Source organism: Pongo pygmaeus, chromosome 8, assembly GCF_028885625.2.
Source record: "Pongo pygmaeus isolate AG05252 chromosome 8, NHGRI_mPonPyg2-v2.0_pri, whole genome shotgun sequence".
Lineage (NCBI taxonomy): Eukaryota > Metazoa > Chordata > Mammalia > Primates > Hominidae > Pongo > Pongo pygmaeus.
In genome coordinates this window covers 100,656,110-100,681,943 of record NC_072381.2, presented here as the reverse complement: position 1 = coordinate 100,681,943, position 25,834 = coordinate 100,656,110, and the positions used below count along the sequence as shown (strand labels likewise).

Here is a 25,834-nt window from a genome sequence, read left to right as displayed (position 1 = left end):
AATATGTTCCACTGTGATTTCCATTTAAAAAATGTGTCCTTTTGGAAGCGGCCAATAGAAACCACAGTGGACTAAGCCTCAAAATAACTCTTCTCTGGCCCTAAGTAGTAATATAGAAGGAGAGTTATTCCTAAGAGAAATCACAGCTACCATTTGCTGAGTACATTATCTCATTTAAGCATCACTCATCCAAGTGAGTAATGGATACTAATATCATTTCCATCTTATAGATGAGGAAGCGGGGACTCAGAGGGATTTGTTACTCATCCAAGGTTGCACAGCTTGTGGGTGACAGAATGGTCTGCCTGACTCCCAAACCCTTACCCCTAACCATCGCGTTGGATGGCCCTTCCACTCACCTTCTCATCAGCTCTGTGACTTTGGCCAGTTCGCTTTGTCATTCTGTATCTCATTTCCTCTTCTGTAAAGTGGGAGTGAAAATATCTAGCCACCTATCTGTCACCTTCCTTGTTTTATTTTTATCTTAAAAAAAAAAGCCCAGCCATTCCAACTTTGTGGTTAGGGTGAAAACTCTGGCAGTGGATGCTATAATGAGTTATGTTTTAATGTATGCATTCCAAATCTGGCCCTATGCAAGGTGACTCGGATACATTGCTGTTGAATAATCTAGAATGGTTGAGGAAACAGTATGATAAGCAAATATCCTTTGTCTTTTATATTTCTAGGAGACTTTCCTTCAGTTTGGCACAGTCTATATACGGAGAGATTCTATCTAAAAGTGAAATTTTAAAAATTTAAAAATGGATACCTTTCAAGTGTATCCTCATCCACTGTTTTCAAAATCTGTATCCTTTCAGCCAAATATTACCCTGCAGATTGAGGTTTGGGACCCTTGGTTTTTCTCTTTCTAAAAAGTTTTGCCTTTTTAAAAAAGATAAATGTGGCTGAGTTTTGAATTCAGATATTGTTACTTTCCATTTTGATTTTGAAATCATAGGAAGTCTGAAATGTGTCAAGATATTCATTTAATTTTGCTCTTTGTTTTTCTACAGAACACTGAGAGATCAAAAGACTGGTACAAGACTATGTTTAAACAGATACACAAACTAAACAGAGGTACTGATTTTCATTTGTAGAAGCTGTGCTGTGCTATGTGCCAATACACGTTTTGTGGGCCTGAACTCACTTTGCTAGGATGCCAGAAGACTGGGTCCTGCAGTTGGACCTCATTAGGTACTGGTCTGCCTGAGCCCAGCCATGCACCTTCAGAGCATAGGAGGGAGGAAGCACTTGTGTGCCTGCCTCAGAGGTGGAATTTGAGATCTGCTCTCAAATCCTTCCTCCCAGATGTGGAATGCAGCAGGCTGAGCCCAGCACTCTGCCTGTGCTCCAGCATCTGTCTGCCTGGGATGTGAGCAGCTCCAACACCCACCTGCTTCCAGCTTTAGGTATATCTCCGTGTGTCAGCCCATGACTGCCTTGTGGGCAGAGTGAGTTGAGAATGCACTGAACTGGAAATTAAGAACACTGTTCTCTGGCCGGGCGCAGTGGCTCAAGCCTGTAATCCCAGCACTTTGGGAGGCTGAGGCGGGTGGATCACCTGAGGTTAGGAGTTCGAGACCAGCCTGACCAACATGGAGAAACCCCATCTCTACTAAAAATACAAAATTAGCCGGGCGTGGTGGCACATGCCTGTAATCCCAGCTACTTGGAGGCTGAGGCAGGAGAATCACTTGAACCCGGGAGGCGGAGGTTGCAGTGAGCCAAGATCGTGCCATTGCACTCCAGCTTGGGCAACAAGAGTGAAACTCTGTCTCCAAAAAAAAATGTTCTCACCTGGTTTGAGTCCCCCAAGCACTCGGGTAAACCTTGGACCAATCACGTACCTTTCTGTGTTTGTTCTGCTTCCCTTCCTCCGGAGAATGTCACAGGGTCTAAAGGAGAACACATTTGGCCTTGTGAAGTAGAATGCATAGTACGCCTCTCAGGCTGTGTTAATATGAACAATAATCTTCCCCAGCTGAAAGCCAGCCCTTGGCAGGTAGCCCTGAAAGTCAGTCAGGAGCTGACACACCAGAGCCCGCTCAAGCTGAAAGAGCAGCGCTTCCAAATTAGATGCCGGCTGGGCTATCAGCAGGTGACCCAGCATGGAGAACCGCAGGCCAGTGCTTGGGCAGGACATGACCCCACCGGCTCCCATTGCTGCCTGTGCCACCAGTCAGCTGATAGGTGGGATGTAGCTGCACCGTGGGAAGGGTACCACTTCTCCCACGGGCAGAGCATCCTGCCCTTCCCCTTACCCATATCCAGTCTGGCTGCCTGGCATGGATGACACATGAAGGCAAAGAGAAAGTGTTCTGGTCAGTGTTCCCACCTAAGCCCAATCTCTCTGATGAGCTGCGGATGCTAGCTAACACCACTGTTAATTAACTACTGCTGGGTTCAAAGTGAACCTGGGTGTGCCCCTGTTCAAACTGTTTCTAAATATCGAAGTGCTCTAAATATTGAGGTGTTGGAGCATTTCCAGTGAAGAGTAAATCCACTGTGGTTGGGTGGATGAGCGTGGTCACAGTGGTGAAACTATGCTTGGATTTCTGTGATCAGATGGAGTCAGCTCCACTCATCACTTCCTGAAGTCACTGCCCATTTTGTCTTGCAATCTGTGACTCTCTCGCCTTTAGACCCAGCTTTGGAAGCCTAATTGCAGAGACATTAATGCATGTAAATGTGCAAAATATGTAATTTTGCCCCACAGGCAGCTTTGGTCTTCTCATGTTATAGTTCTTAAGCTAATTGTAGGTGCTAAACAAAACTACCTGCCTTAATGGTAGGCAAAGATATTTGAAAAATTAATGATCTACTTGTTTGCTGAATGTCCACAACACAAGCTTTGATTTAAAAAAATCATGTTAGGATAGCATGTTTATTACATACTATTTATTATCATACTTAATATTTCTTGCCTATCAAAAGTAAAAACCTGATGCTTTATGTTAAATGTTTCTTGCCCATTGGAGCCTGTTCATGGCAATTCTTTGTCCAAGAAGAGTAATGGTATTGTCTCTTTCGATGTGTCTCGGTAATTCAGGCAAAAGGACGGGATTTTTAAAAGCAGTTTGAATTTCTTTCATATCACTAGTGAAGCTTAGTATGTTCCAGAATTCAAGGAGCCTAAATTGTATGTGGATTCCTACTCGTTTATTCTCTCCATTTGTATCTTCCTCTATTCTCTCTCCCAAACCTGCTCCTCTGCCTAGACACTCCTGAAGAAAACCCTTATTTCCCTACGTACAAATTCCCTGAACTTCCTGAAATCCAGCAAACTTCCGAAGGTACCATAAACTTAGACAGCATATCTGTTGTCCGAGCTTTAAATTAATTCTTATAGTTCCATTGTAGGCCTAAGATTTGGGCTTTTAGATTTTATTTTCATAGTCGTTTTTGGCTGGTGAAAATTTTATTTCACTCATTTGCATGGTGTGCTATGTTAAAATAACTAAATCCTTTCTAATTCATTAATCTATTTTTAAGTGTGATGCCCGTGTGCTTTAATAACACTAAAATAGGTAATCAATCATTCGAAAGAGTCAATTGGGATTTGTCACTTCCTCTACTTCCTGGTGGATAGTTTCAAAATCCACTGCTTTTCTCTGCTACAGAGGACAATCCTTACACTCCCACCTACCAGTTTCCTGCATCTACTCCTAGTCCTAAATCTGAAGGTAATTAAAGGAAAATTGTGTGCCTCTCTTTGTACTGGTGCTGCTACTTTCTTTTTTATCTTGGGGTTTTGCCTGGTGGCTAAGGGCTGTTTCCCCGTCATTTGCTTCCCTCTAACCTTGTGTTTTGTGGTGGTGTCTCACTCCTTGCTGACTGTATCACCGGAGTCTATCCAGATGGTATTTTAGTCCTATTTCCCTAGGGTTTACGTGATTAACGGGGTAGCCAGTGTTAGCTTAGTTATAATGCTTTGAACATGTGGGGCTCTGGTCAAAGCTGCCTTTACCCAACTGCCCAAGGCTTTGTACCTGAGGTGGTCACCTGATGCTGGTGGTTGAGCAGTGACTCAGGGAAGCTGAGTCATTATAGTGGGTGGGCAGGAGGTGGATCTGCAACCATCAACAGGAAAATTACCCGGTTCTCATGCCTGCAACTAACTCTTTTCATGGGACCTCAGGGTATCTCTCTTTGGTAGGGAATTGCTAAAGAGGTATCCAGGTATAAGATTCAGTCATAGTGGGAGATGACATTTCTTGAAAATAAGGGTTTTAGCTAAGCTGGTAAACATTTAATGAAAGAGCTGGATAGGAATTTGTACCTGCTGGGGAAGACAGCCACATTTGTGTCTAAGAAATATTATTTCTGGGGAAAAAGTCTAAGTGTCAAGGAAGTTTCTAAAATGTGAGTTAGGGGCAACATCTTGAGAATTATCCTAATAGCAGGGATTATCTGATTTGGATGAGTAATCCAGAAGAGGGTGAATAGATATGGTATGGAGGAGGAAGTTTTGTTAAATACTGTTCTAGGATGAGATGTTGAGTGCTCTGAACTTCATTCATTCAAGTAGTATTGAACACTTGCTGTGTGCCAGGCACTGTCGTTGGAAGTAATAGGACATGTACCCCGTCCTCAGAAGCTCCCATCTGACAGAGAGTTCAGCAAGGTCACTTCAGCTTACTGTGTCCAGTGTGGGGGCGGTTGTGAGAGCATGTGTCCAGAACGCCACAGAAAACCTTGCTGGCACACAGTGGGCCCTCAGTAATACCTGGAAAACACTGGTGAGTGAAGGCTTTGGACTGTAGAGCCAGAGTTCTTTCTTAGGGATGAATGCCAGTGCCACAATCTTGATGCTTCTCTGCTCTAATCTGCTCAGCAGACCATCCCTCTCAGCCCTTCTCATCATTGGTAAAGTTGTTCATTCAATCATTCACCAAACTCTTATTGATCAGTCATATATGAGATGACACACTGGGATGTGTTAAAATACCATAGGCCATTTTTGGTCTCTCCTATGCCCCAGTAATTGGTTTCCAACCATTTCATGCCTGGGGCCTATTTTGAATGAAAAGAAAGGTCTACCAAACAAACCCAGACTTACAGAACTAAAAGCTGATAATTTAATTCTGATCAGTGACTTCCTCAAGGCCAAGAAGAGTCTATTTGGTGTAGAGAGTGCAGTTTTTCTGTCTAATGGTGCTGATTACCACACAAAAGCATTGGTGAAGAAACAACTGACTGAGTTGAGTTAGGGAGTTTTTCAGAGTAATTTTGACTAGTTGCAATTTTCAATTTGTGCTTTATTTGGACTTGCGAACCCAGCCAAACTCGCAAGATAAGAGTTTCCTTCAAGGCAACAAGCACAGAGTGTGCAGAAGGCACAGTATCCCACGGACACAGGCATAGGAAGGCCCACTTGAAGAAATCCTGTGGAGAGGAACAGTGGCTCCCATCAGACTGGAAGACTGCCTTAGGCCTGCCTCAGGCAGCACCCACAGCTTCCAAAGTCAGCTTGGCTGTTGGTCCAAAGACAGGGTTTCATGGCTGCACAGCCAGAGCTCCTGTGTCATCAGCCACCACACCTAGCAACCCCTGCTGACGATCACGTCTGATTTTTGGCATGCATCAAGTCTAGCATATGAGGGAACTGGATTTATTTTGCATAGAGGCATAAACAGTAAGGGATGTCATGATAACTTATCACATATAATTTAGAAGCAAACCTTAACTATTTTTTTATTTTCAGAGACTGAAAGGAAGAAATAGTCTTAAAGAATAAAAAGGAAAAAATTAGGTTGGACATAAAAAAATTATTAATAGCAAAGATAATTAGACTTTAACACAAGTTTCTAAAAAGACATCCTCCCTGGAGATCTTTTAAAAATAGGGTAAATTCCATCTCACGCCCCCACTCCTGCCTAGATGACATATCCAGGCATAGATCACTGATGTATTCAATTAGATCAAGGCTTCTTACAAGTGAAGGAAACATTTGAGCTAGATCATTTTAAATAATCACAGGATTTTTGGTTTTGAGGGTTTTTTTTTTTTTTAAACCATTTCAAGAGAGTCTCTGGATTTCTTGATCCTTGATTTGTGGTTTTCATGTTGTCTGTGAGCTCCAGCAGGGCCTCATCAGCCCTGTCCGTGGTGCTGCTCCAGCCCTGTGCTCCCCGATAGGTGGCCCTGCGCTCTGTGCACATCCTTCTTAACATAGGAAAGATGTATGCCTTTCAAAGAAAGGCATTCAAGACAGATCAGCACCGAGTGGAAGCTCTACCCACAGATGTTAATGTGCATTAAGAAACAGCGTTACTGAGAAATCTGAGCCATCATTCCAGAGTCTCTCTCCTGGGGAGAAATTTGTTTTTACTGCTGGGGTTTTTTGTTTGGTTTTAATTCAGAATTTGGAACTAGAATCATTTGTAATAAACCTATCAAAGCCTAGCCTAAGGGCTGCCATCTCTATCTAAATTCTAGTTGTTTATACGGTATAAAAAATACATTTCTAAAGATCTCAAAGCTGATCCTCCTCAATAGTAAGGGACTGTGTGAAAGTTTGTTTATGCTGGCTTAGCAACCTTCTTTTTTCCCCCAGCTACAGTGAAAAAGCAAACTTCTGGCCAGACTTTTAGACTATAAATAGAGTTATCATGTCTCAGTCAATGAGGGTTAAAATGTTCTTTTTAAAAAAAGAAAACTTTGGAAATTCCAAGAAGGGGCAGTCACTTTTAATCATTTTGTAATCTTAGAGACTGCTGTCTATGGGACGGAAGAGATGTTAGCAGAAGGGAGGGGGCAAACTGTGCAGAAACAGCTTCAGAAATGCAGTCCCCCACCTTCTCCCCTGCTGCTTTAAGGAACAGCAGTGTGGTGGCCAACATCTCAGCAGCCCAGAGTGGTAATCCTATTAATAATAATAGTCTTATAATGACATAACCACCACCTCAGTGACTATGTGGCTGTCATTAATTGAGCCCTTGCCACATACAAGGTTCTGTGCTGAATATATCACTATTGTTATCTCATTTTCATTCTCCCAGCAGCCCCATGAAGTAACTCTTTATTTTATCAATGAGGAGTATGAGGTTCAGAGAGATTAAGTAATATATGCAAGATTACATAGTAAGTAGCAGAACCAGGATTCAAACCTAGGTGTTTGGGGCTCTGTAAACATAGGCTTTTACTCACGCTGCTATACTGCCCTGCAGATTCCTTTCCCCTTCCTGACTCTGTGTTCTTGGTTGTCCCCTTCTTGTCCAGAGGCTCTCTGGTACCCGACTCCAGGCATTCAGCTTCCCCTGAGTCAGTCCTGCCTCAGTCTGCTAAGCCAGTACCTCCCAGATGGTGCCTGGAAATATATAGTTAGGGACCCAGCACAGTGGCTCATGCCTGTAATTTCAGCACTTTGGGAGGCCGAGGTGGGTGGATCACCTGAGGTCAGGAGTTCGAGACCAGCCTGGCCAACATAGTGAAACCCTGTCTTTACTAAAAATACAAAAAAAATTAGCCAGCGGGCGTGGTGGCAGGCACCTGTAATCCCAGCTACTTGGGAGGCTGAGGCAAGAGAATCACTTGAATCTGGGATGCAGAGGTTGCAGTGAGCCAAAATCGCACCACTGCACTCCATCATGGGTGACAGAGTGAGTCTCTGTCTCAAAAAAAAAAAAAAAAAAAATGAATATATAGTTAGGAAAACTCCTCAAGTGATTGACAGACAGGATTGAGAACCACTGGGATGGGGAACTATGACTGTTTCCCAGCCCCCAAAAAGAGATGAAGAAAATTGGCCAGACGCAATTTTGGGAATATGGATATAGGATGAGAATGGAGAATGCAGATTTTACAGAATTAGCGCCCCCTACTCTGAACACGCCCAAATGATGTTGGCTCACTTGGCACATTTGATGTCAAGAAGAGGGAAAATATTTTCAAATAATGTCTCAGAATTTGCAGCAAAACCAGATAACTGGTATGTTACTTCATGGTCCGTGGCCTGTGAGGACCTCCTGGACCGTGTCAATGGGAAGGTGAGTCCAGGTGAAGCCCCAGAGACCAGCTTTTTTCCCATGCTTTCCGATGTCTCTTCTACCACTTCAGGCTGGTGGTGGCCACTGCCACCTCTTGGTGATGTCACTCAAGACACCACCTCTAGGCATCCCCAGGTTGTGGTGTCAAAATGGTCTGTCTCAGTGCTTCTTCCTCATTTCTAGAAGAGATTGCACTAAGGCAAGGATTTAAAGAGGCTCATCTTCTCGGGCACAGCTGTAGTTGAGTTAAAATAATTCTCTACTGGCCTTACAGGATTTGTAAGATAGCTTTGTTTTGCTTGAGTTCAAGCAAATAATTCTATTGTGAAGATGCTTGGCCAGGATCTGTGCCTCCTGCCCCAGACTCCAGCCCAGTACTGCCCAGGGGAGGGGCTGAGTCGCTCTCCTAACGCGAGCTTCCCAGGAGATCTCTGCCTAGCAAGTGCAAAAGCCATTGACTGGCCTGTGGGATAGTTAAGAAACAGTAGCAGTTACTCCCTTTCCACCTTCACAGCCCAGGAGTTCGATAGCAGATGAAGACGGTGAGTCTTTTTCTAACCCTATGGTTCTCCCAAACTTTCTCCTTTAACTTATATTTTGCTCCACCTCATTCTCTTCCTCAGAGTTCTATTTTTTTCTCTATGTCTTCTACAACCACTGTACACCCTATCCTGGTCTTTTTTTGCATTCTTTAGAACTTGATTGCCACATCTGTAATCCCAGCTACTCAGGAGGTCAGGGCAGGGGGATCACTTGAGCCCAGGATTTTGAGGCTTCAGTGAGCTACGATCACACCACTGTACTCCCTCCAGTCTGGGCAACAAAGCAAAACCCTGTCTCTTAAAAAAAAAAAGAACTTGATGGCCTTTAACTAAAACGTAGACAGCTTTGTAATGCTTTCCCCCAAGCTCTCTGGGCTTCCTGACGTCCTTGCCCTTTTGTTTGTTCTTCCTTTCCCACCCCACCCAGATTCAGTACCCAACTCTACATCTGTGTCTTTTCCCCTGACTACTATTTTTGTTCATGGGGGTCGTGTATGACTATCTTTTACCCTTTTATCATTTCTCTTCCTAAGTGTGAGGGGTAAAGCCAGAGGAGGATTTAGGTTGAGCAATGGAAGAAAGATTGTGTCAAAAATGAGCCATTAATATTTGGAAAATTGTTTTAAGTTTAAAGGCCTGAGAAATGCATAAAATTGAAATTTAATTGATATAGGCAAGTAGTTATACAAATGATTTTTGCTCATCCTCCCATTTCAGTCAGGCAGTTTTTTAGAACAACTTTCAACCAGTACTTTCTTCAGTTGTCTTTGAGATTTTTATAAATTAAAGAAAAAGAAACAGGAACAAAAAGTGATTTGGAAGCTCATTTAAAGTCATTGTGGTTGAAAAGGCAATTATGTGGCTCCTGGCAGTTGTAGGAGAGTGGCTGTCCCCAAATTGAGCTACCAAGGACAGATTGCCAAAGCCCAGAGAAGAATCATTGTGTAAACATTAGAGCCCAGCTGGACCTTCAGAGGCCTAAGTGAGTTGTTTACCCTGTGTAAATCCCGTGCAGTGTTACAGCTTCCTGCAAATCACTGGCATAGGAAGGTCTGAGTGTTGCTGCCAAGGTTTGATGTCTGCTGCTTGGAGCTCTGAGGAGCACAATTAGCATGTGGTTCCACCATGAGCAGAAACCACAGGATTTCTGCACAGCTGAGCCCACTCTAGCATTGTTTTAAAGGGCCTTTGGAGAAATACTGAAGGCAGAGCTTCAGGTGCTAGGTAATAGACAATTTGAGAAACATTTCATTTAACGTGTCTTAACTATGTTGAGCACACTTGTCCCATTTGGCTGGCTCTAGTGTGGAGAAATGCAGACATGCTCCTTACACTGTTTTCCTTTTCCTTGGTATTTCTAACTGCATACCCATCTTCCCCAGTGTTGACTTAGCCTCCCAGGAGAAGGCAGCAAGGAGCAGCCACTATTAATAGAAGGTGTAGAGGCCGGGCGGTGGCTCACGCCTGTAATCTCAGCTCTTTGGGAGGCTGATGCGGGTGGATCGCCTGTGGTCAGGAGTTCGAGACCAGCTTGACAAATATGGTGAAACCCCGTCTCTACTAAAAATACAAAAATTAGCTGGGCGTGGTGGCGGCGGGCGCTTGTAGTCCCAGCTACTCAGGAGGCTGCGACAGGAGAACTGCTTGAACCCGGGAGGCAAAGGTTGCAGTGAGCCAAGATCGCACCATGGCACTCCACCCTGGGCAACAGAGTGAGACTCTGTCTCAAAAAAAAAAAGAAGGTGTAGCAAGAGTGACTCAGTGTTATCCATTGTCCCTGGAGACCAGCAAGAGGAAAACTAGAAATGTGAGGCAACTCAGAAAACTTGCTTAACATCACTGAGGGCGAGGGGATGCAAAAATCGGGCAAAGGCTTCAGGGGCTGGAAATTGGCCCGGCCAACAGTGCAGTGCATGCCTTGAGTTTCAAGACGACATCTTTCTCTGCCTCTTCCATAATAACATGGTAATAGAATAGCCAGTCTTTCAGCTTTCCCGGGATTGGGCAGATGAAGCTGGGGTGAAAGAACATAGTAGGCGTCTCTGTCACGGGCTACTAGATGACATAGGGAAGTGGAATCTGAAAGACCTTAAATCCATTTCTGCTCTGTCTATCTCACTCTGCAGCTAAGGGCAAATCTTCTCAACCTACTTGGGCTTTTGTTTCCTTGTCTGTTAAATGAGGTATTTAGTTCCTCTTGGTTTTTTGCAAGGTTGAAGTGAGATGACATTAGTAAATTACCAGCCATTGTTAGTCACTTAATAATGGGAGCTACAATTATTATTTTTATTCATAAGCTGAGGTAAAATATTCTTCCATTAGATTTACAAGACAAGCATCAAAAATTAAAATAATGGATTTTACAAGCCCTAGAACTTGTCCTATGTTATAGTTGTTCGGATGAATCTGTATGACTTGTTTGTCCTATTAAAAGTTCATGAGCTGAAATCCACATATCAGAACCTGTGGACCCTTTGAGAGAAATGAAAACTTGTTCACAGACTCCCCTGCCCTGTGTTAGCCTGGCGTGGGTGAGATTTCTCTACCGACACTGAATAAGAAACAAGTGTTTTTGTTTTTTGTTTTTTTTTTTTTTTTTTAGAGACAAAGTCTTGCTCTGTCATGTCACCGAGGCTGGAGTGCAGTGGTACAGTCATAGCTCACTGCAGCCTCAAACTCCTAGACTCAAGCGATCCTCCCACCTCAGCCTCCCAAGTAGCTAGGACTGCAGGTGTGTGCCACCATGCATCGCTAATTTCTAAAAATTTTTTGTAGAGATGGGATCTCGCTATGTTGCCCAGGCTGGTCTTGGATTTCTGGCCTCAAGCAATCCTCCCACCCCAGCCTCCCAAAGCGCTGGGGTTACAGGTGTGAGCCACCAGGCCCATCCAAGAAAGGAGCTTTAAGCACATTCAGTTCTTCAGACGCTTCTGTTACCTGCTTCCCCCGACTCCAACTTTCCTGCTTCTCCCTGTCCTTTTCAAAGTACATACATTGTTAAACTTCCCAAGTAGTGCTGTTTTTTCCCCCATCTTATAAGAACTATTTCTCATTTTCTTCTTCTTACTTTGTTTTTTTTTTTTTTTTTCTTTTTGAGACAGAGTCTCACTCCATCAGCCAGGCTGGAGTGCGGGGGCACAATCTTGGCTCACCCCAATCTCCGCCTCTGGGGTTCAAGCAATTCTTCTGCCTTAGCCTCCCAAGTAGCTGGGACTACAGGCATATGCCACCACGCCTGGCTAATTTTTGTATTTTTAATAGAGACGGGGTTTCACCATGTTGGTCAGGCTGGTCTCAAACTCCTGACCTCAAGTGATACACCCACCTCAGCCTCCCAAAGTGCTGGGGTTACAGGCGTGTGCCACCACGCTCAACCAGTATATCTCATTTTCTTCTAATAAACCTTCTAGAGTTCCACATTAGAAAGCTCTAGAGAGAAACATTTTTTAAAGAGCTCAGGCTTAAAAAGAAAAAAAAAAACAAAACTGAATATTTAAATGCCACTCCTCTCCACCCAGTGAAAACTTTGCTTCTTACTTCATGAACCAGGTAATAGTTATAAATTAACCTTCATCTTATCATCTACTGATAAGCTATAATTTCTCCATTATTCAGAGATGTACAGGGTTTTGAGCTAAAATGCTAGGCTACATTTTAAGCAGTGCATACATCTGCTTCTAACTAAGCTAACTTTTCATTTGGGCATTTTCATTGCAGCATTTTTTCTAATCAAGTCCCTGTAATCAAAGCTCATTTTTAGTTTTCTTTGACATCATGGCATTTTGTCAGTATAATCAGAGGTTCTGTTTAAAAAAACAAAAAACTGTCAACACACAATTTTTCAGAATAATCTTTCAAAAAAATCTTTTTCTAGATCCCACTTTCTCTCTTTCCCCTGTTCTATTTTCAGAAGATAACATAAATAAGCTTACACACTCAATTTAAAATAGTGAAAGGCTTGGCTATGTTGGTAGGAAAAAACCTTAAGTCCCGTTCAACCTTGATATTGATAAATTTTTGAAAGTGAGGGAAGGAAGTAGGGGAAAAGGCACCTTGGTAACTGATGCCTGTCCCTTATGTGGGCCAAGGGAGACCTGAGACAAATAAAAATGGGGAAAAGAGGGGACAAGAAGGAGTGGTTGTTAGAGAGGCTGTCTGAATAATACTTTATTCAAAATAATAGCAGTGTTAGCTTATTTATATTTCATAAAATATTCTGGCCTTGTCTATTCTGAAACTTAAAATGATTTGCATAGAAACAAGGACTTGATTAACACGAAGTTACCACCATACAGTGGATTCTTTGACTTGTCTTTGCAGGTTAGTTCATGTGCTTTCCTAAAGTTGTCATGAACTTTAGGGAAGGAATTGGGTCTTCATTCCATGTATGTGAATTTTGAATCCAGATTAGCAAGATGTTAGAAATGGGAAAGGCTAACTATTTCAGACTAACTCTTTTTGGTGTAGTGCTTTGGAGGGACCATCATGGATGTAGTGACTAGAGAGTGCATTTTCGGGACAGTCCCACTTTAAAAACCTGTTCCCATCAATGTGCCTATGGTCTGATTTTTAGTTCAGAAGATACAGCCACTTCCACAAGGGCTTCAGATCTTGTATAGGTTCTGCAAGTTTTAGAACCCAGTATCTAGCCTACATAGGGCTGTGTGTCATGCCTTTGGAAAGCCACCTCCCACCATAGAGACACATGTGAGTTTGATTTGCTCCAGAGATGCAGTTTAGATGATACTCACTCCGAATAGTACCTTTGCAGAGGAAGCCGTTTGACCATGGGTCTGTTGTGTTCCAAGGAAACAAATCTACTCAGGGAACCAGATTGAGGTGGAATCAAAACAAATTTTGATGAGGGTTTTCTCAAATTCTTCTCTTAGCTGCAGAACTTCTTTGTTAATGATGTGTATGAAAGCTTACCACATAAAACAGGTCAAAGCTGAGGCAAGGAGCTAGAAAACCCACCCTCTGGGCCTCTCCTTCCCATCCAGTAGCAGCCCGAGGCCCTGGTAAGAGGTCTTTCAAGACACTGTTGAACTCGGTGAGCTTAACCTTACACTGAGCTGGTGCAGCCGGGGATCCATCTCAGCCCCTGCTTCCCACTCAGCCAGACCCAGACCCTGCATTCCAGCTTTGGTTGTGTGGATTCTCTGGAGGGTGACCCTTGGCTGTTTGTCCCCATGCATTTCTTGATGTCAGGCAGCAGCATCCGCCAGTTGTGACTGTCCTGCCTGGACTACAGGTTTGGTTGGGTGTGCTCTACAAATCTTGCTCCTCTCAAACGTGCTCTGCCGTGGTGTAGCTTCTGGCGCTTCACTCTTCTTCTCTCCGCTGGGATCCCTAGTGGGGCTGGATGCTCGTACCGGACTGTGGAAATTGGGAACATACAACTTGGTTCTCTTACCTTAGCCAGACTTCTCCTGACTACATTTTGTTTTGTTCAATAGATGATGATTCAGATCTGTACTCTCCCAGATACTCGTTTTCTGAAGACAGTAAGTGACTTCAAATAACCTGGTTGTGGGGGAGGAAGGGAAAGTGGTGGATGAGGGAAGATAATCGCCCTGTTTTCAGTTTTCATGAGTTTTAAGTCTTTTGTCTGCACTGTCTTTCTCCAGCAAAATCTCCCCTTTCTGTGCCTCGCTCAAAAAGTGAGATGAGCTACATTGATGGTGAGAAGGTAGTCAAGAGGTCGGCCACACTACCCCTCCCAGCCCGCTCTTCCTCACTGAAGACAAGCCCAGAAAGGTAAGTGCCCACTTGTCTCTCATTCATTCAGCCTGGGCCTTGTCGGTGTTCATTGAGACCTAGGAGCCTCCATTCTTAGGAATGTGGAATTTGAGTCTGTCCCCTGTCACCTATTAGCAGTGACTTCTTATTTCTTAGCCTCAATGTCCTCCTCTGTAAAATGGGGATAAAAATAGCATGATTCCTAGTAAGGATAGTGCAAGGATAAAATGAGATAATACATGTAAACATTCCTGGTAGCACTTGGCTCAGAGTATGGGCTTAATTAATATTGACTATCATTATCATATCTTTTTACATTTTCACAAGAGAAATCTTAACTGCAAGATTTGTCACGTGTTGTCGTATTCTTTGTGCATACTGTGTTCACATATTCATAGCAATGACTATAACTTTAAAAAGAAGCCACACTTTTTAATGTCCATTTACTCATGCAACATGTATTATTGAGACATAAACCTTGGACTTGTTCTAGTGACAGCATTAATAAATCTCTTAAAATGCCTGCAGCAAACAACATAGTTTTCTTTTTCTTGAGTTTTTTTTTTTTTTTTTTTTTTTGAGACGGAGTTTTGCTCTGTCATCCAGGCTGGAGTACAGTGGTGTGATCTTGGCCCACTGCACCCTCCACCTCCCAGGTTCAAGCAGTTCTCATGCCTCAGGCTCCCGAGTAGCTAGGACTGCAGGTGCACACCACCACTCACGGTTAATTTTTGTATTTTTTTAGTAGAGACAGGGTTTCGCCGTGTTGGCTAGGCTGGTCCCAAACACCTGACTTGAGTTCTTATCTCTAAAAATGCCCTCTGAAGCAATCTTCTCATGCTATTTGGACAGGAGTTCCATGCATCTTCCAGCCCCAACTTACACCACTTCTCACACTTCTCAACACACAAAAGGCTCTGGCCAAACAAAATTACTTACTTCTTCCTTAAATACACATCCAGTTTGACACCTCTGTACCTTTTCCAACCTCATAGACAAATTAACGGCTGTTTTAAAAGCACCACACAAACTTAAGTGGCCTCTACCTGAGGAGTTTGATAATTAATTTGAAAAGAAAGCTGGGTATACCAACAAATCCCTTATAGTTGCCTTCATCCAGAACCCACTGGGTGTATTCTCTGCAGATTGAACCATATATCATGGAAGGATATAGGTATATATAAATCATTGTATCTGCCTTCAAGAAGTTTACAGCCTTGATGAAAAACTTAATATAATCACAGTGCAAAGTACGGTAATGCACAAATAAAAAATTTGCAAACTAGAGGTTGTAGTAACCAAAACAGCTTGGTACTAGCATAAAAACAGACATATAAACCAATGGAACAGAATAGAGAACCCAGAAACAAATCCACACACCTATTGTGAACTCATTTTCCACAAAGGTGCCAAGAACATACATTGGGAAAAAGACAGACCCTTCAATAAATGGTGCTGGGAAAACTGGTTATGCAGAAAAATGAAGCTAGACCCCCATCTCTCACCATATATAAAAATCAAACCAAAATCGATTACTGACTTGAATCTAAGGTCTCAACCCACAGTTACCTCTTCCCTATTCCAGTGTGGAACAGGGAAGAATGCAATTATGGTAGCAGCTAACATTTATTGTGTGGTTACTATGGGCCTGGCACTCTGCTCACTGATTACATGTGCTGTCTCATGTAAATTGTTTAGTCCTTACAACAACCCCATTTTTCAGATGAGGAAACTGAGATACCAAGAGGTGAAATACTTGTCTAAGATCACCTAGTTAGCAAGGGGTGTGGCAGGATTTGAACCACAGTCACCTGGCTCCAGGACCTGTGTTCTTTCTCACTGCACTAGTGTGAGTGGGAAGTACAGGCATGTCTGTGGAATGAAAAGCCCATAGAGCGAAGCAAGGTGAAAGATTTTTCCAGAGCCAGCTTTGCTGCTGCTGCCCTTTTTCCTGTTGCTTTCTCCTCTCCCCTTCCTGGTGCCTGGTTTTGAGCACAGGACATCTCAAGCCTTTTGTGAAGCGAACACCAAACTTTAACTGGTTGTTTTGAGAAGCAAACCAACACAACTCAGTTGTTCACCCTGACTCCAATTTTATGCTTTGGATATAACAGTTCTTTGATTACACTACAGTCATCCAAAGTCAGACCGTGTCAGAAGCTAATGCCAGTTGTCATGAAAATAGCTCTAATAGAATTTTTTTTCTGCAGAAATGACTGGGAACCCCCAGATAAGAAAGTAGATACAAGAAAATATCGTGCAGAGCCCAAAAGCATTTACGAATATCAGCCGGGCAAGTCTTCCGTTCTGACCAACGAAAAGATGGTAATGTGCATATTAAAGTTCTTTTGTCTCACCCTGCCCATGTTCTTTAATCAGAATACATCGTGCAGTTGGATTACATTCTTTCCCCTTGAGATAGACTTGCTTTGTTTTGAAGATAATGACAAAAATGAAGTACTTTTACCCTTTTCATTTTTGCAGGTGTTCATAAAATAAGTCCCACGAGTCTGCTTTTAAAAAATCCTTTTTTTGTGGCTCTGTTGCTTTTTTTGTGCATGGTTTTAACTAATATTAATTTTTCTACTAACATAAAGATTGATTTTGCTGCTGTCTTTTTTTAAATGTCTAAGTGTTCATTTATCAGGCTTGTCATTAAGTGGACTGAAGTCCAGTTTTTTTTAAGTGACTCTGAACAGGCATAAATTTTGTACAAGTTACTAGAATGTCATTAAAAGCTACATAACTAATAGGATGTTGTGACTTGGAAAAAAGGCCCCAGGCTGTTAGAATATATCTTTTAGGTCTTCCTTTTTTGACAAGTGCAATATTGAGGACTAATTTCATATTCGACCTGGTTTATGATTCCCTATACAAGTTCACATCTCTAAGCAATTATGAGTGGGGAAAATGGTTTGTATGCATATAGCAGACCACCCTGGAAAAGCGGCCTCTTCTGTGAAACAGGAAGAATTCTTACACATTGATTAGTTTCATACTTGCCAATCATGCATCCTTTTATTAACCCTTCATTAGGAAAAGCTGGTTTGGAATTGTGATCCTGGTTAAGGGGTTCTCCAAAGCTCCATAAACATTGCAGTCCTCCAGCAGGACAGCAGGATGGAATTATTATGCTGGGGTTTGGTTTTTATTAAAATACGGTCACCACAATGTCTACAGAATAAGCAGCCCTCTGAAATGCAGGCTCAAATTATGTTCCCTCCACCTCGTCGGCTCTACATGTTTTGAAAGAAGAATTGATTTGACTTCTATTGAGATAAAAATGTGACATCTCTAAAAGCACTGAAGGATAAGTTATTTTAATTAGGAAAAAAGGTCAACAGGTCACAGAAATACTTAGAGTTGTCATTCTTCAGCGTTTACTCTGCACCAGTTATTTCAAGCAGAAAGTTCAGAGAGGAGCACAGAATTTTGCCTTCTCCCCACCACTGCCCTTCTTTGGAGGTTGTCTGCTGTTAGAAGATACTGTACGTAAGAAACATAGAAGGTAACCTTGCACTCAGGCGCTCTTGCAAAGAAAGTCGTGCTCCTTGGGTTTATTTCCAACACTAATAATAAGTCTGGGACCCACCATTACATATTAATACATTTACATGATTTCAGGGACTCTGTAGACCTTTGAGTGTTTTTGTTTTGGCAGTATCACCGTTCATAGATTTTCATGGCTCTTACCGAAGGCTCCCTTTTCTTAATTTCTCCTTTGTTTCCAGCTCCTTTCCCTGGTTCTTAATCATTTAACCACTACTCAGAACTAGGAAAAACAACATAGTTTAGTTTTTCTCATTGATACCACAATAGTTTATGAGAATCTTCCATACCACAGTTCTTGGGATCATTGACGTTGTTTTTACAAACCCTGAAAAGTAACACATAGTGCCCCACGGGGCCCTCTTGGAGAATGGTGGTGAGCATGCACATGGATTGCAAAGCTCCTCTGTGTAGTACCAAGCCCTAAGCCAAGCCACTCATGGGGCGTGAACACCAAAGGCAGGCCAAGGAGGAGTAGGAATGTCCAATAGTTTCACCCAATTTAGCTCTGTTCCTCCAAAGAGAAGTTTCAGTTGAATCTTAATCTTTTGACAGTCTGCCCTTCACAGTAGTTGAATTCATCCTTTATGTTTGATTTTATTTCCTGCTGTTTTTATCACATGGACAGAAAAGGTGAAGTGTGAGTTTCAGCATGTGAGTCTTGGTTTTTGGTATCTAGTATCTGGTTTGCCGGAATTTGAGCATACACCCCCCATCCCCCAAAACACACACTTGCATTGTTAACTGTGGGTAAGTCTACTAACTAGTGACAGATGTAGAATCTAAGTCTGCTCTCAGATATGCACCACCTCATTTTAGGAGAAAAAATGCTTTTTCCATTTGAGGTACTTATGTCTGCTTAACTCTGGCAATTTAAATTGTGACTTCATAGGCACATCTATGCATGGTTAGCAGGAGAGGTTGCCCTAGAGCTCACCTTGTCCCTGGAGCATACTCTAAATAATTCCAGAAAGATGAAAGAAACACTGTACTGCCTTCAAAACCCCCTACAGAAGACTTACAACCTTGATGACCTAGTCATCTATTTGAAAGACTCATATGAAGGTCTTTTTTTTTTTTTGAGGTAGGGTCTCACTCTATCACCCAGGCTGGAGTACAGTGGTGTGATCATGGCTCACTGAAGCCTTGACCTCCCAGGCTCAGGCAATCCTCTCACCTCAGCCTCCCAAGTAGCTGGGGCTACAGGCACACACCACCATGCCCAGCTAATTTCTTTCTTTCTTTCTTTCTTTCTTCTCTTTTGAGATGGAGTCTCGCTCTGTTGCCCAGGATGGAGTGCAGTGGTGCAATCTCAGCTCACTGCAACCTCTGCATCCCGGGTTCATGCAATTCTCCTGCCTCAGCCTCCTGAGTAGATGGGATTACAGGTATGCAGCACCACGCCCAGCTAATTTTTGTATTTTTAGTAGAGATGGGGTTTCACCATGTTGGCCAGGCTGGTCTTGAACTCCTGGCCTCAAATGATCCACCCACCTCTGCCTCCCAAAGTGTGGGATTACAGCTGTGAGCCACCATGCCTGGCCCAGTTAATTTTTTATTTTTTGTAGAGATGGGGTTTCACCATGTTGCCCAGGCTGGTCTCAAACTCCTTGGCTCAAGCAATCTGCCCTTCTTGGCCTCTCAAACTGCTGGGGCTACAGGCTTGAGCCACCAAACCTGGCACGTATGTGGGTCTTTATCTCTACTTGGTCCCCTCTTATCGTAGTAGGATGCTTTTTTCTTTTTTAGCCTTGGAATTGGAGATCTGTTGGTCAGTTCTTGCTTTGTCAGAGATGGCTTTTTTCAGGACTCATTCTTTTATACCTTCCTCTAAGTCTCTTACAGAAGTTCAGTTCAGTTAAATATATACATACATACATATATATATATATATATACACATACACATACATATATATATATATGTAGTAGGACGGACAGATATTAAAAGAGTGATTACAGACACAGTGTACATTTTGGAAGTGTAAAACGGGGGGATTTCCCCAGCTTGGTTTCTTCCCAGTTCATCCTCACTTTGCATTCGTTTTCTGGCTTTTCAGCATGGTCATTTAGCCCTGCTTTAGCTTGGTGTCATCGCAAACTTAATAGGCCTGCCCCCCTGTCATGTGGAATACGAAAAGGGGAATATGGTGTAGTGTAAAGAACACTGGACTAGGAATTGGAAGATGAGGTGGGTCAAATGTGATAATATGGGTACAATAACTGTGAATATTATGAAGTGCTACACAGACATACCATATTCAGGTGACTTATTTAATTGGAATTTGAAGCTGGTCTCTGGCTTCCATTCAAGAAGCAAAACTGTCTTTGAGGGGAAGCTGGCATTTTTCTGGTGAGTTACCTGCCCTTTTCCAAGGATTTTTTTTTTTTGAGCTGGGAGAATAGCCTGTGGTACTAAAGAACTTTGCCAGGCATTATGGAATTTTCCCTGTCTGCCAGGCCAGAGTTCCTGCTCTGTGTCCAGAAGGATGTTTTTCTATTGGTCTGTTCCATAACAGGATCCACAGCTGAGTTATACTTGGCAAAATCAAATGCAGATGTGAGGGCTGTGTGGTATCACGTTTTTAGCTTTATCTCTGGGCAGCTCAAAGGACTGAGGCTGGTTGCTCTCACCCATCGCTGTTTGACATAACCTCCTGATTCTATTATTGGCACAGCATTAACCTCCACAGTAAAACAATCTGCAGACAACCTTTGGGAATAAATGAGTTAATTACTTCAGGATCATGAGTACCAAAACTTTCAGGCAGTTTCCCAAAAGAGCTGGCACATTTTATTTAAGAAAAAAGAAAAAAAGCCTAACCATTCCCAGAGGGCAGTTTATAAATAATCTTTGTAAAAATAACAAACATGAAATAGATTTCATGAAACCTCATCATATTAGGATCTAGAGAGTCCCAATGTCTAAATTGCCACTACTGAATAGTTGTGTTTTTGTAGGTATTGTACCTCCTTTCACTGAACTGAGTAAATATAGAATCCATTTACTACAGGGAGGGCAAGACTTCTCCTTCAGGATTTAAACCCTAAGTCCCTAAAGACATTTGGAGGAAGTTTTATCTGGATGCAGGAGGACAGACCTTGTGTTTCAGTATGATTTTCCCTCCGATTTCAACCTAGCTTGATTTCAGTTAAAGGAAGCTTCCCTGCCATATTTCCATATCGTCCTCTACCTGTAGCAAAAGTGAAAGTAAAGCTAAAGACTCTTTTAAAGATCTTAGACAAAGGGATTGGTAAAGGTCACTAAGAAAGTTAGCAGCCATTTCTACAAGCTGCAAAGGGGATGTTAACTATGTTGTGAGAAAAGTACAGTCAAGAAGAGCTGCTTTGTGAAGCACTAGCATTAAAGACCTGCACACCAGACATGGTAAACCCCCTCCCTCAGATGTTATAGCCCAGAAGTAGTGAAGTTTGTTGCGCAGTGTTTTGAATCTCAGTAGAAAGTGTATGCATTTTATATTTCAGGTTATTGTAGAAAATCACCCCAACTGTCTTTTCGTGATTATCAATGTTTTTTGAAACATACATACATATTTAATTAGTCATGAACCTCAAACACTTTTCCCTGATGTAAACATTTCTCCAATATATGAAGGGGAAAACGTGATTTGCTTTGCACGGATTCATTTTCCAACTAGTTATTTCTAGAAACACATGTTATTCCATGAAATAAGGTGCCAGAACTTTATACTTATTTGGTTAAATATTATATCCCATGGAATCAAATTATCGGTCTATTGATACCTCATAGTGTTATATAAAGTGAGAAATCTAACTTATGTTTGTCACATAACCCAGAAGTTTTTTCCCCTTTGTTCTGTTTTCTGTCTTGTCTAGCTTTTCTTTCACTTTATTTTTTCCCAATTCTTTAACATTTATTTGTTAAAACACGAAGTATATTCTGTCTGTATTCATCTGCCACGGATACTTGTTTAAAATGTTTTTTCACTGTGTCCTCTATCTTTACTTATATCATTTTTCACTTTCACTTTACTGTGTACGGGACATGGTTTCCTACCTACTCATGTGCCATTAAAGATGCAGTATTAACCAATTGGCTTTTATAAAGTGTCAATATTTGCGTTTATTTCGAAAACCTTAAGGTAGCTTTGGAAATAAGTACTAAAGTTGTACTAGCCCATAAAAATCTGCTCTACTCAACTGGCATAGATGGCTAAATGTTTGGTGTGCTCACCAGGTAATTTGCTCATAACTAATAGTTCTTTGTAAAGGGCTTTGTTTTCTTCCACATTACTGAAAATTATTGCAGAATGCTGTTATGCCCAGATTCAGACTTGTTGTGTAGGCAGCAGTGTGGTGCAGAGTTGTCCATCTATAGTCCATTTTCCTCTGCCTTAGGGCTGAGAATGATTCACTCACTGTTCCCTGCCTCAATTTCCCTGTTTTTATAAACCCATCCTCTCCCTCCTGTTTTTGCTGTTGTCAGTAAAAACAGATGATTGCTGCTGTTGAATGCAGCTCCTGCATATACCTGGAAACCACTGCATCTCTACTGGCCTGTTCCTATGTAATCTTTGCATAATGTTATCCTTCTCTTTCTTCCATTTCCCTATCACCAACCCCTATAGAGTCGGGATATAAGCCCAGAAGAGATAGATTTAAAGAATGAACCTTGGTATAAATTCTTTTCGGAATTGGAGTTTGGGAAACCGGTAAGTTTAATAGCTTCAGTGGTTATACACCTTTTAAACTAATGCTGTGGATGCATTGTTGCTGCTAAAGAATCAGATGTTTGTAAGGGATTCAGAAAGTGGGGAGCAGTCATGTTGGTTGTCCGTAGTGGGATTGTCTCTTCTCACTACAACCTCTAAGCTTTCTTTTGCCTTACTTCACTGAGAAAGGATAGTGAGCTCTGGAAAGTGTATCTTGCTGGAATATCCCAGAGAAACACAAATAATCATTGCTTGTCTTAGACCTCTCCCAACTAACAACAAGTACCACATACCTTGTGGATGGCATTATTTCAGCCATTGTTTCACTTCCTTGACCAAAGTCTTTATGGCCTGTGAAAGACAAGCTGAAAATGCGTTACACACTGAGAAGACCAGCATTGTCTCTGCTTTAAATAGCATTTTTAAAAGCACATATGTAAATGAAGTCCCAGAGCAGGCCAAAAGGACCTCTTTATGCAGATGTGACCCACAAATGCAACCCCATTATAGGTGACTTTTAGGGAATGATTTCCATGATGTAGGATATTTCCCAAAGTTTGAAATGGGAGTAAGGAATTCTAGCATCTTTAGTATTCAGACTACAGTTGCCCCATGATATCTCTGAATTGGCTTTGGCACAAATTGACTTTTGGCACTTAAAGGAGGATTTTCTTAGCCTTGCACCCAAAGGAATATAAAATAGAAGGGAGAGTTGAGCTCATCCTTCCTCTAGAGATAACTGGAAACTGACTTTAAAACTCTAGTTACTTTAAAGTCTTAATTATTACAGCTGCAAAAAGAATTTACAGGTAGAGGAGTTAAGTGTATAAACACATTTTATTCAATGATTGTATGAGACTTTAAGCATTGGATCCAGCTTTTGAGTTTCTATGGTCTGGGATGATAGTTTTATTTGCAGAGAGGAATGAATTTTATAGTTGAGTAAAATGTTTGAACCTTTTTTTTATTAAAACAAAGACAAAGAGAAATTAAGCTGGTGCTTAGGAATTGCTCTTTGATTTGGCAGTGCTGAGCTTTGAAAGTTCAGGCATCTTCTGAGTTAAGAGCACCAGACTTGCAAACAGCCTGCTTGTTCCTCTCTTCTGGTCCCTCCTAGACACTGTCTCCCGATAGCAGCCGAGCTGTCCTGGATGAACAGCGCCACCTAGTGACCAGTGGAGAGGGACGCATCTGACCCAAAGTCTGCACCCTCCTTCTCCCCTCCCCAAAGCATTGGTGCACACCTCATTTCTTCTCCTTTCTCTCCTTTCTTTTTTTCCCCTCTGCTGTTCACCATTCAGACATCAGTTAAATCTACCTCAGGCAATCTTTTCCACATGCAGTATTTAACAGTATCCTAACCCTTTCTCTTTTCTCCTTTTCTTAAAATCTGGTCAATTATGTCACCAAAAAAAGCTTTTGCTGTGTGTAGTTGTCTCCCCACCCGCAAAACAGACCATGATTGGTATATGAAACAATAATGCCATACCTAAGGAAAGCAAAAGCTATTAAATTATGTTTAATAGAGTCCATGCCATTGATTTTTGAAGTCTGTTTCAGAATCCACACATTTCTGCCCATCTCATCTGCCAAACAACTAAATTAGTTTTATCTAAAATATTAGCTTTCAGGAAAAATGGTGGAATTTTTTCCCTAATTAGTTGTGATTGTTTTACTAAATCTATCATGACAAATAATTTTTGAGGATAATATATAGTATTTTAATACCAGCATACATTTAAATAGTCTCCATGCATAGCTTGATAAATTAACAGTATTGCTGCCAAAAACTTCACTCCAGGTACCACACAGCTAACTTCAAACAAATGTTGAGAACACAGTCCAGTTGTATACTGGGGCCTTCCTCTAGCTTGTATCCCTACCCCATTGCTCTAACAGCCTCTTAATTATTTAAAGACTCAGAGATGCTTTTTCAAAGTAGCATTTTCTCTGAAGCCACATGCATTCTTTGCACAGGCCTCAGAGTTCTTCTAATGAGACTGCTTCTTTTTGTGTAGATCTTACTTTAAAAGATAATACTTGTGAAGACTTGCCAAATTAACTAAATCAATGCCCATATCCTGAGGAACAGCCCTGAAATGAACAGCTCCTTATGGTCTGAGGCATCCTAATGGTGGGCTTATTACCTAGTTGAGCTAACAGGGTTTGGGAGGAAGGTGCGGTAAGGATAAATTTTTTCTTCACTTCCTACTCCAACCACTCTGCCACAAAAGAGTAAGAGACATAAATAAAAGTGGCATAAACCATGGAAGTTGTTTTGGAAAGCTTTTCAGCCTTTCAGAAGCAGAATCAAAACTCCTGCCAGATCATGGGAATCAGCATTTCTACTTTTTTTTTCTCACACCAACTGGAGACCACTTTCCCCGAGTAAAGCCTACCAGAACTTTGACACTAGACATTTACCCTGAACTCCTTGCTTCCTCCACCCCTTTGCTTAAGCCACCCAAAATGAACTGAAATTTCAGCAAGATCCTGACTAAAAAGATACCTTTTTAGCTCCAACAAGTTGTTAGAATAGCAAATCGTTCAAGACTCCAGGGACCATTTTTGGACAGATTATTTAAAACCAGTTTAATTTGTAAACACTGCCCTGTTTATTGCAGTAAAGAAAGAAATGATCGTAAGTCATTAGGCTTTAAAAAGTCTACTTCTGCAGATGAACAGTCCAAGTGTATTAAGTGCTTAAAGATGAATGGTAATTGCTAATATCACTTACTTTACGAAATGCAGAATATACATGTGCAGAGATGACATTACTGACCTGTTGCTGTCAGTGGTGAACACACCTTGGAATCAGATTACTTCTCATTTGCAGATTTATTACAAAGAGCCTGGGAATCAGCTTTTTCTTCAGAGTTGTTTTCCTCTAATTTCTATAGAAATTGACATGATTTCTATATGTAAGAGCAAGTCAAAATTTCACAATGTAAACCAATTTGAATGCTTCCATAGAGTTGTCTATAATGAAATTTGCACAAAATTTTAGGAGCTATTAATGATCTCCTATTTCTTATCACCCTAGAGGTCATTATGTAAGAAAATTCAAGTCTAAATAGGCAGAACAAGTGGAAGAGAGGATCCAGAGTTAGAAGTCACCTGTAACCTCTGAATGTTCCACCCTCTGGACTCTTCCCTCATTAAACTTACAACAATCTTTTGGCAAATTTCTGTCTTAGGAATGCAGCTGTAAATCTGACTTGCAGAGTTAAAAGACAAAACAAAAATAACCTTACAGTTCCCTCTTTAAATTCTGGGTTTAAACTCTGTTCTCTAAGGGGGATGAAAAGTATGTCTCTACCACT

General features: G+C 41.7%; 1 protein-coding gene across 39 annotated transcripts in view; it reads left to right on the top strand.

The window, feature by feature from the left end:
• The window catches only part of SORBS1 (sorbin and SH3 domain containing 1), a 249,691-nt gene that overhangs the window by 162,939 nt on the left and 60,918 nt on the right, over positions 1-25,834 (top strand). For 14 of the 39 annotated variants that reach the window (XM_054503035.2, XM_054503065.2, XM_054503058.2 and 11 more), the window contains 5 exons: positions 1,014-1,077; positions 13,987-14,034; positions 14,158-14,287; positions 16,480-16,594; positions 22,428-22,511. In XM_054503035.2, coding sequence (XP_054359010.1) covers positions 1,014-1,077; positions 13,987-14,034; positions 14,158-14,287; positions 16,480-16,594; positions 22,428-22,511 — 441 coding nt within the window. Of the gene's footprint in view, positions 1-1,013; positions 1,078-3,218; positions 3,294-3,620; positions 3,684-13,986; positions 14,035-14,157; positions 14,288-16,479; positions 16,595-22,427; positions 22,512-25,834 lie in introns of all 39 variants that reach the window. The other 25 variants (XM_054503068.2, XM_054503067.2, XM_054503053.2 and 22 more) reach the window with 4 other exon arrangements.